At 41.4% G+C, this 19139-nt stretch overlaps 1 protein-coding gene across 1 annotated transcript in view; it reads right to left on the bottom strand.

Moving 5' to 3' along the window:
• The window catches only part of HADH (hydroxyacyl-CoA dehydrogenase), a 47952-nt gene that overhangs the window by 20339 nt on the left and 8474 nt on the right, over positions 1 to 19139 (bottom strand). Inside the window, exon 3 of the mRNA XM_077778477.1 lies at positions 1884 to 2012. Within this exon, the coding sequence (XP_077634603.1) occupies positions 1884 to 2012 (129 nt within the window). The remainder of the gene's footprint in view (positions 1 to 1883; positions 2013 to 19139) is intronic.

Here is a 19139-nt window from a genome sequence, read left to right as displayed (position 1 = left end):
TGAGATACCACTTTACACCACCCATAATTGATATTATGAAAAAAATAAAAAGCAAGTGTTGGCCAGGATGTGGAGAAAACTGGAACCTTTGTACGCTGCTTGTGGGAATGAAAAATGGTTTCACCACTGTGGAAGACAGTTTGGTGGTTCCTTAAAGAGCCAAACACAGTACTGTCATATGACTCAGAAATTCTACTTCTAGTACATATGTGAACGAATTAAAGAAGGACCTAAGCAGATAGTATATCAATGTTCCCTGTAGCAAAATTCGTCAAAATGGTCAAAAGGTGAGAACGAAAAGGTCACTGACAGAGGAATGAATAAACAAAATGTGGTTTATAGACATACAGTAGAATATGCTTCGAGCATGAAAACAATGGAGTTCTGCACATGATACAACCTAAAGGAATCATGAAGATAGTATACCAAATAAATCAGTCAAAAAAGGACAAAGAGCATATGATTCCACTTACCAGAGGTCCCTAAAGCAGGCAGAGTCAGAGAAACAGAAAGCAATTAGAGGTAACCAGGAATTGGGAGAAGGAAGGAATGAGGAGTTATTACTTAATGAGTATAGAGTTTCTCTTTGTAAAGATTAAAGTTTTGTAAAGAGTTGTGATGGCTACACAGCAGTGTGAATGTAATTAACACCACTGTACCTTTAAAAAAAGCTAAGATGGGGGCACCTGGGTGGCTCAGTTGGTTAAGCGCCTGACTTCGGCTCAGGTCATGATCTCACGGTTCGTGGGTTCGAGCCCCGCATCGGGCTCTGTGCTGACAGCTCAGAGCCTGGAGCCTGTTTCCGATTCTGTATCTCCCCCTCTCTCTGACCCTCCCCTGCTCACACTGTCTCTGTTTCTCTCTCTCTCAGAAATAAATAAAAAACATTTTAAAAAAATAGCTAAGATGGCAAATTTTATTTGACATATTTTATAATAAAAAATTACAAAAGGCAGGATACTTGAGTGGCTCAGTCAGTTGGACATCCAACTCGTGATTTTACCTCAGGTCATAGTCTCACAGTTTGTGAGTTTGAGTCCCATATTGGGCTCTGCGCTAGCAGAGCAGACACTGCTTGGGATTTGCTCTCGCCTTCTCTCTCTGACTCTCCTCTGCTCATGTTCAGTCTCTCTCACTCAAAATAAATAAACTTTAAAAATTTTTTTCAAAAGGCAACTAGACACACCACTGTGGTCACTTGAGGCAACAAAGAGAACAAACACCCTACCTGCACTCTTCTCTGCCTGTCATCCAAGACCAAAGGAAATCAATCTTAAGCAACTTTAACAAGGTGACAAACATAAAAATTTACTTGGTGACCTCAGCAGTATTTCTCATTAAATGTGAAGGCCCAAAGAGAACGAGTCAGTGAACCAGTGTCCAGCCTTCTGGGGTTCCTCAGGTTCTTATACCCCTTCTGCTACTGGGAAGTGAGAATGAGTCACTCTGTACTTTCCTCTCTGATAATGACATTATAAATGGGCATGAGATATTATCTAAGTATTCAAAATTTTCTATCTAAATGCAATGTTTATTGCATCACTCCATTTTTAACTGACAAGTACAAAAATTATCTTCCTGTTTCACTCTCCTCCATCAGTATAACAAAATAGGTGTTCTTTAATCCTAAATTCTCAATGACAGAAGGAGTTCACTACCTGCAGAAACCTTCTCCCCTACCTCAAAATCTACCCAACAATACAGTTATTTATTTCTCCTGTTTTGTAATCAGTCCTCATAGAATGTTCAGTGATTATGTTATTTATACTGGTCTAAAGTTATGGGAAAATGAGCTTTACAGAGCAAACTGAAAAAGAAGCAAAGGCCATCAAATGTGATATGGTCAGAGGAATGATCTTGAAATCATATAAAACAAAAATTACCTTGGGGTTTTCTGCAAACTTCTTCTTGGTCACTTTCCTAAGGTTTTCCTGAATCCCCTTTCTAGATTTCGCTAGTATGTCCTCTGTCTGGTCCACCAACACTACTGTGTGGCCAGTTGCTGCAGCAACCTAGAGCAAAAAAAGAAAGAAAAGTTAAAAGAAAAAAAAAATAGTAGCGTTTCATATTCCACAGGAACTTTGCCATCATTCCATTCAAAATGCTGAGTAAACATAAAAAGGCAATATTAACCTAACATATACCTCTTGCAGGCACTGCTCTAAAACCTTTCCGTGGATGACAAATTCTCAAAACCACCTTATAAAGATAAGAAGTATGTGTGCTGTCACACAAGAGGTAGGCAGCAGAGATGCGATCTGAATCAAGGCTCTGAAGGCCACACAATAATCCCTTCCCTGTACAGCACTGTCCAACAAGGGAGCCACCAGCCACATGTGGCTATTTAATTGAAATGGACTAAAATTCGAAATTCAGTTCCTCAGCTGCACTAGCCATATTCCAAGTGCTCAAAAGCCCACTCACAGAGCACTTACTCCCCATCCACCATCTTTTTCCCTTAAAATTGGAGCATATCCTATGTGGCTTGATCACTTAGCTCATCTCTTCTGCATCCTTAGATCAGTAAAAGGAAGACTTTAATAACTGTGGCAAAAAGATTCCAAGGGCTATTTAGTGACATGGCTCCCATGAAAGTAGGTCTCTGGTGATCAGCCAACTTAGGAAGGCAGTTCCCCTCCCTTCCCCATCCCACCTTGGCTAAGTCCTGAGGGGGTACATTTAGTAAAGCTGCTCAAAGTTCACCTGAAGCCAGCTTCGTTTAGCTACACTCTGACAAGTCAATCACGATTTCACCATAATTTGCCAACAGCTTTGGCAAGGACTGTGGAATAGGTAGTGTAGCTAAAAATAGGTCATTGGGTCACATTACAGGTAGGCATTGTACTCAGTTCAAGCTGTAAGTAAGAGGACACACATGGCCTAGAACACAAATACAAATGATGCAGGACACTAGCACAACTGGTATGCCTCTCAGGGTCTAAGAAGACCCTGCAGGGCCACTGCTTCAGGACTCCTGTGAACCAACAGTGAGTTGGGGAGGGGCCAGTTAGCTGAAATGAACCTGCCCAGAGATGACAGGAAGAAATGGTTCTAAACTACTCTCATGATGGGAGAGTTTTTAAACTAGGCAACTAAAATTCAAAGCTGAAAACCAGAGAGGAAAAGTAACAGAAAAGCAAAACTCAAAGGCAAAGAGGTTCAAAGCCCTGAGCCAAGATTTCCGAAGAACACTTATAAAAATTATAAGACAGGTTTTAAATGGAAGTTAATTACATTAGCACATAGAGCCTCTTCCTGAGAAAGCTTCATAAAGAGGCTGCAAGTCTGAGCCTATGGGGCCTGTAGGCAGGCGGCCTCAGTACTGCCAATGCCCCAGAACCCTCCTGGGGACCAAGAAAAGAAAATGCTGCCAGGACAGGAAGGTCTAACAACCACAGCGGGGTAATGGTGGTAACGAGAATTACCTTCTGATAAAAGGACAGAGGCAAGCAGTGAACTTGCCCTGTTGGCAGAAGCACAGGCTGAAGGCGGGCAGCACGGCCAAAGTAAAACAACGTCCAGAAAGCAAAACCCCCATCAATCCAGAGAAGGGTTTCTCCCTAAGTAACAGCAGACCCAGGCTCATCTTGCCAACACCGCAAATCACATGACACAAATCTGAACCTCTAATAAATTCAGAGTAAAAAAAGCAAGGGCAAATTTAGAAACAGTGCAGAAAAGGCAACACTGTAGGCCTGAGACTGTTATCTTTAGAAATGCCCTTGGCTGGGCTGGCACCTGGAAACTCTGATTTGGAGAGGGTTCCCATCCTTCCCGGAGAAGAATGGGTCTCTGTGCCTAAACTGCTTATGCATTGTGGTTTTTGCTGAGCACCTGCTGTCCTTCTGGAAGTTGGGAATTTTGGCATGTGCCAGGCAGAGGGTGCCCATGTGACCAGCCCCAGTGAAAACCAAGGGCCCTGGGTCTACAAGGAGCGTCGATGGTCGACATTCCATATGTGCCACCACAACTTATTCCTGGAGGAACTGTGTGTGTCCTGTGTGACTCCACTGGGAGAGGACTCCGGAGGCTTGCCCTTGCTTTCCTCCGGACTTTGCCCCAGGCACCTTTTCCCTCTGTGGTTTCTGTTTTGTATCCTTTTGCTGTAATAAATGGTAGCTATGAGTATAATTACATGCTGGGTCCCCAAACCCAGAGGAGTGGGGGGGATTTGGTGGAGAATCCTGATACAGAAACTAAGAAAATAAATCTCAAATTCCAGATGCAGCTGGTGATAAAATTAAACTGCCTGGAGACAGATAAGCCCTGCGGAGCAAGAGCTGAAGGGAAGTGTGAGGACCACGGATGGGGGCACCTGGCCTGCAAGGTGGGGTCAAGCAGAGGTGCTGGCTTAGGGACCTTCCATTTTTGTTTTGGTTCCTCTGGGAGTACTTCTGGAATGACGCAAGTGATTTTCACTTTGTCCCTCTTAACCTTTAATCAAGATTATCCTTTGACGAGGCCAGAAAGGATTCCTCCGATTTCTACATGACTAGGTCCCAATCCACTTTCCCCCTCTGTGTCTCTAGCAGGTATCACTCAGGCTTTTTTGCTCCTCACGGAAAGAAAATTTAAGTACACTTGGCACAAGATAGTACCAAAGCTGAAGGAAAGAGAGATAAAGAAAGAAAATGAATGCAGTGTCCTTCTGCTTAGGGACTTTATAATCACACTGACAATACATGGGGGGGAAACCCAAATATATAAGGCTCCATACGTGGGAAGTCAAATAAAATAAAAACTGCCATGGTGAAGAATCCTATCAGGCTTCTGAACTCAGAAGGCTGGAGTAGAGGAAGACATCTAGAATGGGCCAACTTCCAAGGAATAAAGGATTAACCATAAAGAGGGGGGCAGGGAAGGGACCAATAAGGGGTGATTTCACACCTTTTCTCTAGAATCCCACTTTCAAAGTTATTATAGTCATGTTTGATTTTGACAGTCATGGGGCATTTTTTTGTTACACAAGAGATAAGCCACAATGTTTTCCTTATACAGTTGACCCCTGAACTTGAGGTTAGGGGCGCTGACACCTGAACAACTTGGGGTTAGGGGTGCTGACCCTTTGCATCATTGCAAATCCACGTGCAACTTTTGACTACCCAAAACTTAACTAGTAAGCCTACTGTCGACCAGAGGCCTTACCAATATCAATTAAAGTATATTTTTGCATGTTTTATGTATTATATACCATACTCTTACAATAAAGCTAAAGAAAATGTTGAGAAAATCATAAAGAAGAGAAAACACATTTAGAATACTGTAAAAATCCGTATTTAAGTGGATCTACACAGTTTAGACCCAAGTTGTTCAAGGATCAATTATAATTACTTTGTTTAAACTGCAAGCAGAACCAAGCCTAGAAAGGAAAGTGCCCTTAAATATTCAAGTAAACTAGAGACATGTGCATTATAAAAACACTAAAATTCAACCAGGAAAAACCATGGGCCAGAAAAGCATTTTCAGCCTATATCTTAGAGGATAGGATACGCCTATCCTCTTAACCAAACTCCCCCTGCCATTCCTTCTTCTGTCCTCCAACACTCCAACCTCCGCAAGAAGACACTGAGCAGGTGGGTCCCTGCCTTGCTTCACTCTGAACGAGCACACGAGAGATAATGCGTGTGTGTAGACACTGGCCAAAACAGCCATTAAATCAAGACTCTCCAGGCAATGTTCCGAAAAAGCAATGTGCACATGTCAAATGACCATGTCAAAGCGAGCGTGTAAAAAACATTTGTCTATTTTCTCTCTCAACCAGAAGACGCAGGAGGCACAAGGAGGGGCCAAGCCTAACAAGAGAGAAAGATGACAGACCTTCTTTCCCAGCGTGTTACTGATCACATTTTTGCTCTGCAAAACTTCCCTTAGCTTCACAGTGCCTCACTGGTCTGAAAAAGGCTCAATTTTTTCTTGTTTACTCAAATGTCTAGAACATTTTCTAGGATTTTGGACTCTCCAAAGTGCCTATATTGGTACTTCTGGTCTAATGAGAAGGCAGCAATTGTATATTCTAAACAATTCTCCCTGACAGTTTTGTTTTTGTTTTTGTAAACATTTTCTACTTCAGCTTTTCTTTCCTTGATTAATTCATAAAACTTAAGGAAAATAAGAAGGAAGTCTTATGGTGTAAATTTAAATTCCTATTTAAAAATTTTTTAATGTTTATTTATTTTTGAGAGAGACAGCACACATGTGTGAGTGAGCACAAGTGGGAGAAGGTCAGAGAGAGAGGGAGACAGAATCCGAAGCAGGCTCCAGGCTCCTCAGCACAGAGCCCTACGCAGGGCTTGAACCCATAAACCATGAGATCATGACTTGAGTTGAAGTCGGACACCCAACCGACTGAGCCACCCAGGTGTCCCAGGACATTCCTATTTAAACCCTGAGTGGATATGTATGATTTGGTTTGAATGGAGAAAATACAGGTGGAAAAGAGAAAATTAAATTCTCCATGAAATATTTTCCATTTTATGAAGCAGCTTTTTGGTGCAGGACACAATTTATTACATAGAAACAGGTGAACATTACAGCATCACTTCAGATGATTTCAAGTTACAGCAATATTTTCATTCTAACTACTGGCAGACAGCACCCAATCTGATGTTCAAGTTCCCTGCAATCACTTCCTGCAGATATATTCTAGGGACATCACGTCAGCAAGATCTTGAAGACAACTTCATGTCCTATTTGTCTTTGCAAACCTAAGCTCATGGCCCATAGTCAGCATTCAATGTTTACTTGATAAATAAACAAAAACAACTACCCCACTGCCTGGTGCATATTAGATGCTTTCCGTAGAATGAGTCCAATGTTCTTTGACTATATTAACCTACTTCAAATGGGATTGGTATTCCTTTCTTACTGTCGTGTGTCTAAACCGTGCAGCACTGAGATGGACTCAGGATAAAGAAGTCTGTCCCTTGCCCCCCTGCGTTCCATGCCAGACCCGAGAACTGCATGACTCTCCTCCCAGACTGGCTCTATGAGCTGCGACTGCTGTAAGCATGGCTGGACAGCCACAGGCCTCTTAATGAAGGTCTGCTTGCTTCTTTCTAAATTATTAATGCACTTGTCTTCCTTCTCCTGTGAGACCCCCAAGAGCTAGGAGAGCTTACAGAAGTTAACAGTCTCTACCCGCAATTACCAGAAAGAACACAAACCCTTAAAAAAAAGGGGGGGGGGAGCCAAATGCAGCAAAATTAAGAGATGCAATGTACTGAGCACTTACTATATGCCAGATACATACTTTGCATCTTCCAAGACTATTTCTGATCAATCCAACAACCTTGTTGAAGTAGACATCAACCTTGTTTTGCAAATGAAGAAAAGGAATTAGAGAGGTTGAGTCACTCGCCCAATATCACTCAGCTGTTATGCTGTTAAGTCAGAGGTCAAATTCCAAGGCTGCCTGGCTCCAAAACTTTTCTTGTCCTCTAGTTAGAGGAGTACAAGGAATGCTGCCTTATTTGCTGAGACAACCAGCTTTCAAGATACAAAAATAATAAAACACATTTTACAAAAACTTCATTGACTTTTTTGTATTCTCTTTTCCCCCATGCCTTCCTTAGTAACTATCATGGACTTGGCGACATCTATATAAATTCCTCTTAAATAACATGTCAGTTTTTCTCCAAACTGGAGTCCTAATACACTTTTAACAGTTTGATGAAATCAGAAGAACCATTCCACTTTGTAGATGAGGTAAACAGGGTAAGGCTTAAAGAGGTTCAATAACTTGTGTATTTCCCGTGGTTTAGGGAGAGAAAGTGGTATAACAACACAGAGAAGCAGCTTTCAGTTCAATCAAATCACAGTCATATTCACAGCAAAAAATGACTTGATAAACAAGAACATCTCTTCAGATAAATGAGAGCTTCCATGTGAGCATTAAAGCCTCAAAAGACACCTGAAACAGCCTATGTTTCTAGAACAGGAGTTCTCAAAGTGTGGGTCCTGGACCAGCAACATCAACCTCAGCTGGGAACTTGTTAGAAATTCAAACTCTCAGGGCGCCTGGGTGGCTCAGTTGGTTCAACATTTGGCTCTTGGTGTCAGCCTAGGTCATGATCTCATGGTTCATGAGTTCAAGCCCCAATTCGGGCTCCACCGCTGACACTGTGAAGCCTGCTTGGGATCCTCTCTCCCCACCTCCCCTGCTTGCTCTCCGTCTCTCTCAAAATAAATAAAGTTAAAAGAAAAAGAAAAGAAATACAAATTCTCAGACTCCACTCCCAATCCAATAAATCAGAAACTATGAATTAGGGTCAGAATTTTAACAAAGTCTTCCTGGTGATTCTGATGCTCTATGGTCTGTGCGCAAATCTGGTTGCCGGTTAGAATCAGGTGGGGGACATTTAAATCAACCAATGTCCAACCCTCACCTGCAGATACACTGATTTACTTAGTCTGAAGGCACTGGCATTTTAAAAATACCCCCAGATGCTTCTAATGCGCAGCCCACCAAAGCATCACTCTAAAATAAAGAACGTGTCAGCCCTGATCCCTATCCCCACCCCACCCCCAGCTCTCCTGCGTTGCCAACTATCTGCTCAAACCACTGAGAGGCCAGCAAATCTGTCCCTATATCAGTAGGGTTTACAGGTCTTCCTACTGCCCTACCTTTGAGAAAGTTCTAGATACTATCCAGAAGCCTCCTCTCCTCTAACTTGTTTCCAAATTCCTCAAGGAAAAATCAGGTCCCACCAGGCTCCTACTTCTGCCCAGGACTCTTGAACTTCAGGGTCTTGCTACATCTCCCCTAAAACAGAACTTGCTTCTTGATTCCTTTCTTGAAGGTCAGACCCTGAACACTTGTTTCCTTATTATGTTCCAGTACCTTCCCTTGAAATGGCTCTCTTTTAGCCTTGATCTCTGACCACATTTGCATCTACACTGATCTTTGATGACTGCTGGTTCCTGGCTAACTCCCAACAGCCTTAAGCTAGCCGCTCCCTATCTTCTCCACAGGCCACAATGCGAGGGTAAAATCCTGAGCTCTCTGGAGAAGAAATCCCTTTAAACATTCCACAACAAACCGAAACCAGAGGCCACAGAGGTTTGCCGTCCCTAGTAACAACTACAGTTTAGAGTGCTTCCTATGTGCCAGACATCAGGCCTATCCTATCTCGTTTAATTTTATTTAACCAATTCTCAAGCATCAAATGCCAATTTTAATGAGGTGTCACTTTATGGTTCTGTAGTCTATTCTCTTGAAGACAACTATGAGATTAGAACCTACAGTAAGGGCCGCCTGGGTGGCTCAGTTGGTCGAGCGTCCGACTTTGCCTCAGGTCATGATCTCACGATTCGTGGGTTCGAGCCCTGCGTCGGGCTCTATGCTGACAGCTGGCTCAGCCTGGAGCCTGTTTCAGATTCTGTATCTCCCTCTCTCTCTCTGACCCTCCCCTGCTCATGCTGTCTCTCTCTCTCAGAAATAAATAAAACATTAAAAAATTATTTTAAAAAACCTACAGTAAAAGAGCATATGATTATTTTTGACATCTGGAACAGGAAAATACATTATGCAGTTACCACTACTCCTACAGCTAATTACTGATCCCAAGACAGGATCCATGTAACACAAGTTATCTACAACATGAGTATTGTGCTAACCACTGAGAGAGGCTCAGTTCTTCAGCATTCAGAGCACTTACATCTTTACCAGGTGCCTCTAATTGTTCCATTCTCTCACTTCTTTCTTCCATTTACGGCAAAAGGTTCTTGGAGGAGGCACTGTGTCTTCCCTTGGCACAAGTAACATTGTGTTACTTGTGTACAAACAAGTGTACACACTGGCACTGATGTCTCAGATCTTGTTAGTGGTACAATAAACATTCATGTCATCCAGAAGATGTTTAAAATTTCAAGATCATCAATGAGATGAAAACACCTAATTTTTAAATTTCTTATAGAACTTTCAGAACCTCAAAATAAGCTTTCATAAAGACCCTAGTTTGAAAAGCAATGACCTCATCAAACCTTTCTGAAAACCATAAGATCAATGTTAAGAAAGAAATGTATCCAAAAAAATTATTGAAGGAGGAGGAGGACGAGGAGGAAGAGAAACTTCCATAGCAAAAGTCTCCCAACTGAGTTTTCCCCTTTCAAGCTTATCTCTCCCAACCTTAACAGATGTTTATTTCATTTTCTTAAAGTGCAAAAGTCTCCATGGGTTCATGGTGGTTAGGGGAGGAAGAAACATGTCTAAACAGGTCTAAAAGTATAAAACTCGTAACTTCTAAGGCCGTCCCACACAGTTTCTTCAGCTGCTTCTTGTCGGCCTTAAAATCTCTTTCCCGGGGTTGGGGCGCCTGGGTGGCTTAGTCGGTTAAGCGTCCGACTTTCGCTTAGGTCATGATCTCGCGGTTCGTGGGTTCAAGCCCCGCGTTGGGCTCTGTGCTGACTGCCAGCTCAGAGCCTGGAGCCTGTTTCGGTCTGTGACTCCCTCTCTCTCTGACCCTCCCCTGCTCACGCTGTCTCTCTCTCTCTCTCTCTCTCCTAGAAATAAATAAAAATATTTTAAAAAAATCTCTTTCCCATCTAACTTCTATCAGTCTTACTTGTAAGAATCATTTCTTTTTTTTTTTTTAATGTTTATTTTTGAGAGAGAGAGTGAGTGTACATGAGGGGGGGAGAGGCAGAGAGAGAGGGAGACACAGAATCAGAAGCAGGCTCCAAGCTCTGAGCTAGCTGTCAGCACAGAGCCCGATGTGGGGCTCAAACCCACGAACCGTGAGATCATGACCTGAGCTGAAGTCGGACGCTTAACCGACTGAGCCACCCAGGTGCCCCGTAAGAATCGTTCCTAATTGCTGCTGAGGCCCACTTCTCTCCTATGACAGATATGGTGCTTTAAGGTTCTGGCTTTCCAATTACTCCTCCCCACTGAAATCCTAAGTCCTTCAAGTAGTTAGGTTTTCATTCATGGCTTTCATTTATACTCTGCTTTGAAGACTAAGAGCAGAACAAGATTGCTGTGTTGTTCTGGGAAGCCAAATAATTGTACAGCAAAACCTTGGTTTGTGAGCATAATTCATTCCGGAAACATGCTTGTAATCCATAGCACTTGGGTATCAAAACGTATTTCCCCTAACAAATAATCAAAACTCAGAAGATTCATTCTACAACCCAAAAATATTCATATACAAATGATTACAATGCTGTAATAGAATACAAAATAATAAAGAAAATACAAAACATAAAGAAAAAGAAACAAATTAACTTGCCCTTTGAAAACTTTCATGGCAGGTGTGAGGGAGACAAGAGAGAGGAGGGTTACCATGTAGAACATTCACTATCACTAACAGAATCACTGTATCTATTGGCTCAATGGAATCTTTTTCTTTTCATGCAACTTTAACAACGAACCTGTCCAAGGACACTTGCTTTTACTTCCTTTTGAGGATTTCGTGGAAATGTGACACTACATTGTCTTTAAATAGATTCACTGCTCATACCGCTACAGCCTTATTCAGGTGGTGCTTTTCTACAAAATTCTGCACTGTTTCCCACATTTTATACATCTCCCTAATCTCATCTGAAGTGAGGGATCCCTCCGCCTTTTTCTCCTTCTCCTCTGCAGATGAGATGTAGACGTAGACTTCTTATAAAATCTTGCAATTTCAGCCACTCGCATAACTCATTCTCAGTGATTTCCTTACTTCCACCATAATCATCTCTTTATTACCACCTTTCTTTTCAACCTTTTTCTGCACAGGGGCCACTGTATACACTCGCACAGATACTGACTACAGTACAGCATTAATAAACTCTTGTCATATGCTGTATTTAATGTAACTGGCAATAAGGCAGCAGAGAAAGGGTCTATTATCTGCAGGCAGACTGATCTAGAATGAAGCAAAGCATTCCTAAGCTTATTCTTGTCTGGAAAAGCAAAGGACTGTCCATATAAGTGCTTTGAAGTGACAAAAAATACACTAATGCCAGTTGTGGGCTCCTTCCAACGTTTTGAAAAAAAAAATCACAGATTGCTGCTAAACACCATAGCCTGACACTGAGCATCTGAGCATGGGAGACCGTCACCCACATCCCTCATCGAGAGAAGAACTACTGGCTCAGTTGTGATCATGTGATGTTCAGTGTCATGGACTACTCATATTACAAGACATTGCTTGCTTATCAAGTTAAAATTTATTAGAAATATTTGCTCCTGGGTGTTATACATAAAGGATGAATCACTGGGATCTACTCCCCTGAAATCATTATTACACTATATGCTACTTAGATGCAAATTTAAAAATAAAAAATAAAATAAAATAAAAAAAGAAATGCTTGCTTGTCTTCCAGAACACTCACAGAACAAGTTACTCACAATCGAAGGTTTTACTGTACTGGGGTATACAAACAATATGGACAATGGGGAAGCCTTTGAACAGTCTGGGTGAAAAATGTAGAGATTATTAGAAAATGTTTTCCACCAAATGATCAAAGGTCATGGATAAAACACTTAGCTTCTTAGAAGTGAGCATTTTTGATCCCCTCCCCAACACCTGAGTTCCTCTATAGAGAGAAGAACTACCATTTAGAGTACCATGCTGGCTAGATCTCCACATTCGCTCCATCAAATGACTACTGCCTACCACTGACTCAACATCTGTCATCCGTACTTCTTTCAGGCTCTGGAATAAGGTAGTGAATAAGTCCCCTGCTCTCAGGGAGCTTTCGCTCCTCATAAATTACCCAATTTCATCTCCATAATAGTCTTTGGAGGAGGTATTATAACTAGCAAACTGAAGGTCTGAAGGTGACTAGGATTTGAAGGTAAGCTGTCCCCATCTGGAGCTCACGTGCTGGTTACTTTTGACCCAAAAGGCATTGCTGGGTCTAAGTGGAAGGACCAGTCCATCTGGAGCTCAGCTACCAGCTGTGAGATGGGAAACATTCCATGACCTCTGTGGGCCGTCTCCTTATCTAGAAAAAAATGGGGCAATAGGGTTGTTGAAAGGATTAAAAGAGTTAATAATACATGCTAAACACTCAAAATGGTGCCTGGCACATCATGAGAGCTGACTATTTTTATTCTAGGCAGCTTCTTTTCTCCATCTTCAAGGGTCTGAGGCCTAATACTAGATCCCCGTACAGCCTCCTAAGGTAAATTATTTTATTTTGCTTTTGTTCTTACACCTTTTCTTTTTAAAGTTTATTTATTTGAANCTCTTGAATGCTGACAAAAACTGAGGACTGATGGATGGGGGGGGGCATGGAGGAGGGCATGGAGGAGGGCACTTGTGGGGATAAGCACTGGGTGTTATGTGGAAACTAATTTGACAATAAACTATTTGTAAAAATAAATAAATAAATAAAGTTTATTTATTTGAGAGAGAAAGAGTGTGCCAGTGGGGGAGGGGCAGAGAGAGAGAGGAAGAGAGAGAGAATCCCAAGCAGGTTCCACGAGTTGTCAGCGCAGAGCCTGAGGCGTGGCTAGAACTCACAAACCAAGAGATCATGACCTGAGCTGAAGTCAAGAGTTGGAAGCTTACCAACTGGGCCATCCAAGCACCCCTGTTCTTATACCTTCTGATCCCAAGATCTGTTCCGTTTCTGGTTTTTATTTTCAGGTTTTCCTTTCTATATCCTTCCTTTTTTACAAACAGACTGAGATCTCTATTCATTTAAAAAGAAAGTAGGAGGGGTGTCTGGGTCGCTCAGTGGGTTAAGTGTCTAACTTTGGCTCAGGTCATGATCTCCTGGTCCATGAGTTCAAGCCCCACGTCGAGTTCTGTGCTGACAACCCGGAGACTGGAGCTGCTTAGGATTCTGTGTCTTCCTCTCTCTCCACCCCTTGCCTCCTCGTACTCTGTTCCTTTCTCTCTCAAAAATAAATAAACGTAAAAAAACTTTAAAGTGTTTTTAAAATTTAAAATTTTAAAAACTTTAAAATTTTTTTAAAAAATGAAAGTTAAGAAAAAGGTGGAGAGGGGGGAACCTTCAAACTTCCTTAACCACTGAAAGCTGGCCTTCACTGCACTACCAATTACTGGATGGCAGAGTAGTATGTGGAACACCAGTTCTAGAATCAGACTTCCTAGGTTTAAACCCTGGCTTGGCCACTGACTGCATGACTCTGAGCAAGTTAAGCAGCCTCTCTATCTATAGTTTCCTGATCTGTTACAAGAGATAACACAGTACCTGTCTCATTGGATTGCTGTCAAGATTAAAGTGAATGCATCTGAAGTGCCTAGACCAAGGCCAGGCTCACAGAACGTGCAATGACGCTTGCTAACTGCCCCTCTTTCACTTTCTCCCCCGGTATGCAATTCCTAAACCCCAGCAACATGGTTGCCTCCACTACAACTGCTGTATAACTTATCTGTGATCTTCTAACTGCTAAAGCGATTGCCTCTTCTTCAGCTTTATCTACTTTTCCATGGCCCTGCACACCACCAGCCAACTAGGGTTTAGTTTTTGAAACTCTCTCCAATTTCCTATCTCTATTTCTTATCTCTGTTCCTCTTAGCCATACTGACTCCTCTTAATATTTCAGCCTCTAAACAAAGGTATCCTTCAAGGTTCTTCTTTCAATATTCTTTTCATCCCTCTATCTTTTCCTTCTGGACTCTCAATCATTCTCATAATTCCAACTATGCCTAAGACTAACACATTCCATCTTTAGTTATCACCTTGATATCCTATAGTCATCATCTTGACCCTAAATCCAGTTCTCTTTGAACTTCATTAATGGTACCACCATTCTGGCAGTCACAATTTGCTGGACAACACCTTTTTCTTAATCTTAACCCTTAATTACAGTCTTAAAAAATTCTACCCATTATTCAAGGCCCACTTCAAAAGTTACCCTCTCAATGAAGCCTTTTCCAAAGAATGTGCTCTTTTTTCTGTTTTGAAACCACAGAGCTAGACTTTTACTGGTCTTACTATGGTACTTTACACCCAAGTAAACCATGTCATTTGGATCTTTGTTTAGCAATTTCTGCTTCTAGATTTAAATTCCTTATGGCAGAAACTATTTTGAGCTTTTACCTTCTATTATTTATCATATGCCCTGTACACAGTGGCTGTCCCATAAGTAATTGCTAAATATGAAATACTCTGGAGTACAGTAACTGGGGCCTGTACTCTTCCCCAGCCACACCACTTCCTCCTTCTCTGTACTATTTCATGGTTTCACACCCCTGCCCAGGTGGTTCCCTCTACCAGGAAGCCCCTTTCCCCTCACTGCTGCTTGGATGACTCTAATCATCCTTTGTAATTCAACACAGAGACTATTTGTCATTTAGTGAAACCTCCCCCAACCTCTAACAGAGGTAGTCACTTCTTGAAACCTCTACTGATTTATAGATACAAGAATCTTCCATACAGGACTCCAAATGCTGAAAGAAAAACTGTAGATCTGGTGTGAACCACCAGCTGTCAATGGCCACTCAGTTATGTAATGGCAGCTCAATCACCAGGATATGAACACAACAGATAAATCAAAACCAAACTGGCCACAGGCTATTTTATGTTGTAAAAATCTCACATGTTTCAGAATAGTCATTAACCAATCAAAAGATAGGAGAAATTCCAAATGTGAAATATAAGAGATAAATTAGACATGGAAACGTTGACCAACACCAACTTTTAATGATGAACTCAAGATAATGCCTAGAGCCCTTTCCAAAAGACCTGTTGCATTATCCACTTCAGAATCTGAATTTGCTGTTACCACACATACCAATATAGGGCAATATAGGGTGGTTCTGGCACACTCATATCTGCAGTCCAACCAGGATTCCCAGTAAATATGAATTTCATATACATATATATATATTGAAGGGGCATCTGGGTGGCTCAATCAGTTAAGCATCCAATTTTGGCTCAGGTCATTATCACGGTTTGTGAATTCGAGCCTCATATCAGGTTCTCTGCTGTCAGCCTGGAACCCACTTCAGATACTTGTGTTCTCTCTCTCTCTCCCCCCACCCCCCGACTTGCACCCTCTCTCTCTCAAAAAAAATGAACTTAAATATATATGTAGTACATTATATACATATGACTTTTTTTTTTACATATACTTTTTAAATTTCCCTTTTTCCTTACCATAAGATGTATCATATAGGCAGGATCATATCAACGCATTTAAAAGTCTTACCTGAAGGCATTTAAACCACTAAAACTTTCATCTGTATCTGGTCACATCCCAGATGACAGACAGGCGATCTGTCTGCCTTTATTAGTTAGTTGTTCACGCTTGTATTTCTTTCTCTGGACAATGAGCTACTCAAGAGCAGCAACCACGTATCACCTTTTACCCAACCCAATACCCAGCACATGCAAGACACTTAATATTTGTGAAAAGAACACATGAATGAATAATAGATTTATTCCTAAAAAGGCCCAGTTTGTAAATTATTTTAGGACTAAGTTCTCAAGAAGTGATGATTATACAGAAAGGCTAAAATTAACAACACAGGAAACAACAGGTGTTGGCAAGGATATGGAGAAAGGGGAACCCTCTTACACTGTTGTTAGGAATGCAACTTGGTGCAGCCACACTGGAAAACAGTATGGAAGTTCCTCAAAAAATTAAAAACAGAGCTACCCTATGATCCAGCAATTGAACTAGTAGGCATTTACTCAAAGGATACAAAAATACTGACTCAAAAAGATATCTGCACCCTGATGTTTACAGCAGCATTATCAACAACAGCCAAATTATGGAAAGAGCCCACATGTCCACTGACTGACAAACAGATAAAGAAGTTGTGGTGTGTATATATACAATGGAACATTACTCAGCCATAAAAAAAAAAAAGGAATGAAATCTTTCCACTACCAATGACATGGACAGAGCTAGAGAGTATTATGCTAAATGAAATAAGTCAGAGAAAGACAAATACCATATGACTTCACTCATATACGGAATTTAAGAAACAAAACAGATGAACATGGAGGGTGAGAGAAAGAGAGGCAAACCAGGAAAAAGACTCTTAAATATACAGAACAAACTGAGAGTTACTCAAGGAGAGGTGAGGGGGATGGGCTAGATGGGTGATGGGCACTGAGGAGGGCACTTGTGATGAGCACTGGGTGCATATGTGATAAATCACTAAATTCTACACCTGAAACTAATACTAAACTGTATGTTAACTAAATGGGAGTAAGTCAAGTCAAAAAAGACTTTAAAAAGAAAAAAAAAGAAGTCGTGACTATAACTAGAAACTACAACAAATTTTATATGACCTTCAGGTTCTTTTAGAATTAAAAAAAAAATCACATTACTTTGAAAGGGACAGTAACAACAACAAAAAGAGCTAATAACTGTTATATGGAAATCAACCTGACAATAAACTATTAAAAAAAAAAAAGAGCTAATAACCAGTCTTTTGGTCAGTTAACAAGCAAAAAAAATGCTACAAGTCTCTGCTATTTTGGCAAGCAGACTAACTGTTTTCTGGCACTGGTGGCTAAGACACCAGGCAATAGGGGAACTGAAGGGCAACTGCTGTGCAGTATATACGAGCACCCTGTGATTTCAAAAATGAACTTATGCTTGATTTCCTCCCGCATGTGAATGTGTCCTATACCTTTTATCCAAGGGGCTGCAAGCAAGGCTAGAGGCATGCAGACCCTGTATTTGTGACCATCTGTGAGGGGCACACATGTGAGCCAGGTCAAGGAGGGCCATAGACACACAAGCTCACTCCCTCCAACACAGATTTCTTCTCTATCACACTGGGGAAACAGAGGCACCTTAGGCACCTTAGTTTCTCAACTACTACAAGATCAGAGATCAGAAAAGCATTATGGTTCAGGTTTATTAGCTATAGATAACCAAGACCACTGATTTTTAGAGCAGAAAGGTACCTACCCTAAATATTATTAGTGTGGTGGATTTCAAACTTTTTTAGCCATAAAATCCTTCTTCGTGCATACAGAAGAGCAATATATAAAACAGAGGTCAGGGAAGGGATCTATTCACGTCCATTCTGACAACTAGTATAAAACCAAAAACAAAGTAAGTTATTGGCAAAGATGAGGAGAAATCAGCACCCTTGCACACTACCGCTGAGAACCTAAAATGGTACATTATGGCAATTCTTCAAAAAATTAAAAATAATTACCTATTATCCAGCAATTCTACTTCTAGGCATATACCCAAAAGAACTGAAAGGACTCTTAATAATTTAGACCTTATTAGTCTTTTGTATACACATATTCACAGCAGCATTATTCACAGTGACCAAAAAGTAGAAGCAACTCAAGGGGATAAAGGGATAGAGGAAATGTGGTGTATACATTATTCCACTGAAAATATTCCAATAGACTATTATTCCTTAAAAAGGAAGGAACTCTGGGGCACCTGGGTGGCTTAGTCGGTTAAGCGTCCGACTTTCGCTTAGGTCATGATCTCGCAGTTTGTGGGTTCAAGCCCCGCGTCGGGCTCTGTGCTGACTGCCTGCTCAGAGCCTGGAGCCTGTTTCAGTCTGTGACTCCCTCTCTCTCTGACCCTCCCCTGCTCACGCTGTCTCTCTCTCTCTCTCTCTCTCTCTCCTAGAAATAAATAAAAAACATTAAAAAAAAAAAAAAGGAAGGAAACTCTGATACACGGTACAACATGGATGACCTTCAAGATATAACACTAAGTGAAATAAGCTAGTCACAAAAGGAAGAATACTGATTCCACTTAGATGATGTACGTAGAACAGTCAAATTCATAGAGACAGAAAGTAGAATGGTGGCTTCCAGGGGCTGGGGCGGGGGCAGGGGGAGCTATCTTTAATGGTTACAGAATTTCGGTTTGGCAAGATGCAGAGTGACAGATGATGTCACAACAACGTATAGACACTTAAATGCAGCTGAACTGCAGACAGGTCTCCCCTATGTCTGGAAGGAGAGCACTCCTATGAAATCTTTCATAAGCCAAAATGGCATAAAGCAAAGAAGCAATTACCATTAATTTAAATGGAAAGTTTTTGAGCATTCCCACACCCAAAAAATAACTTCTCTTAGGCTTTTCTGATACCTTAGGACACATCTGCTAACAGATACACAAAATAAATCCAGAGAAAGTGCAAATGCTCACAGACACAGCTCAAAGCCATGGTGGCTTGATGCTGAGTGCACTTTTCCTGAGAAGGGGCTGCTCAGGGTGTGCAGTGCCTCTATAGTGGCTC

The sequence above is a fragment of the Crocuta crocuta genome, unplaced genomic scaffold (assembly GCF_008692635.1).
Source record: "Crocuta crocuta isolate KB4526 unplaced genomic scaffold, BGI_CrCroc_1.0 scaffold587, whole genome shotgun sequence".
In the NCBI taxonomy this organism is placed as follows: domain Eukaryota; kingdom Metazoa; phylum Chordata; class Mammalia; order Carnivora; family Hyaenidae; genus Crocuta; species Crocuta crocuta.
Note: the sequence above shows the minus strand (reverse complement) of the source record. Positions and strands in the feature narration are given on the sequence as shown.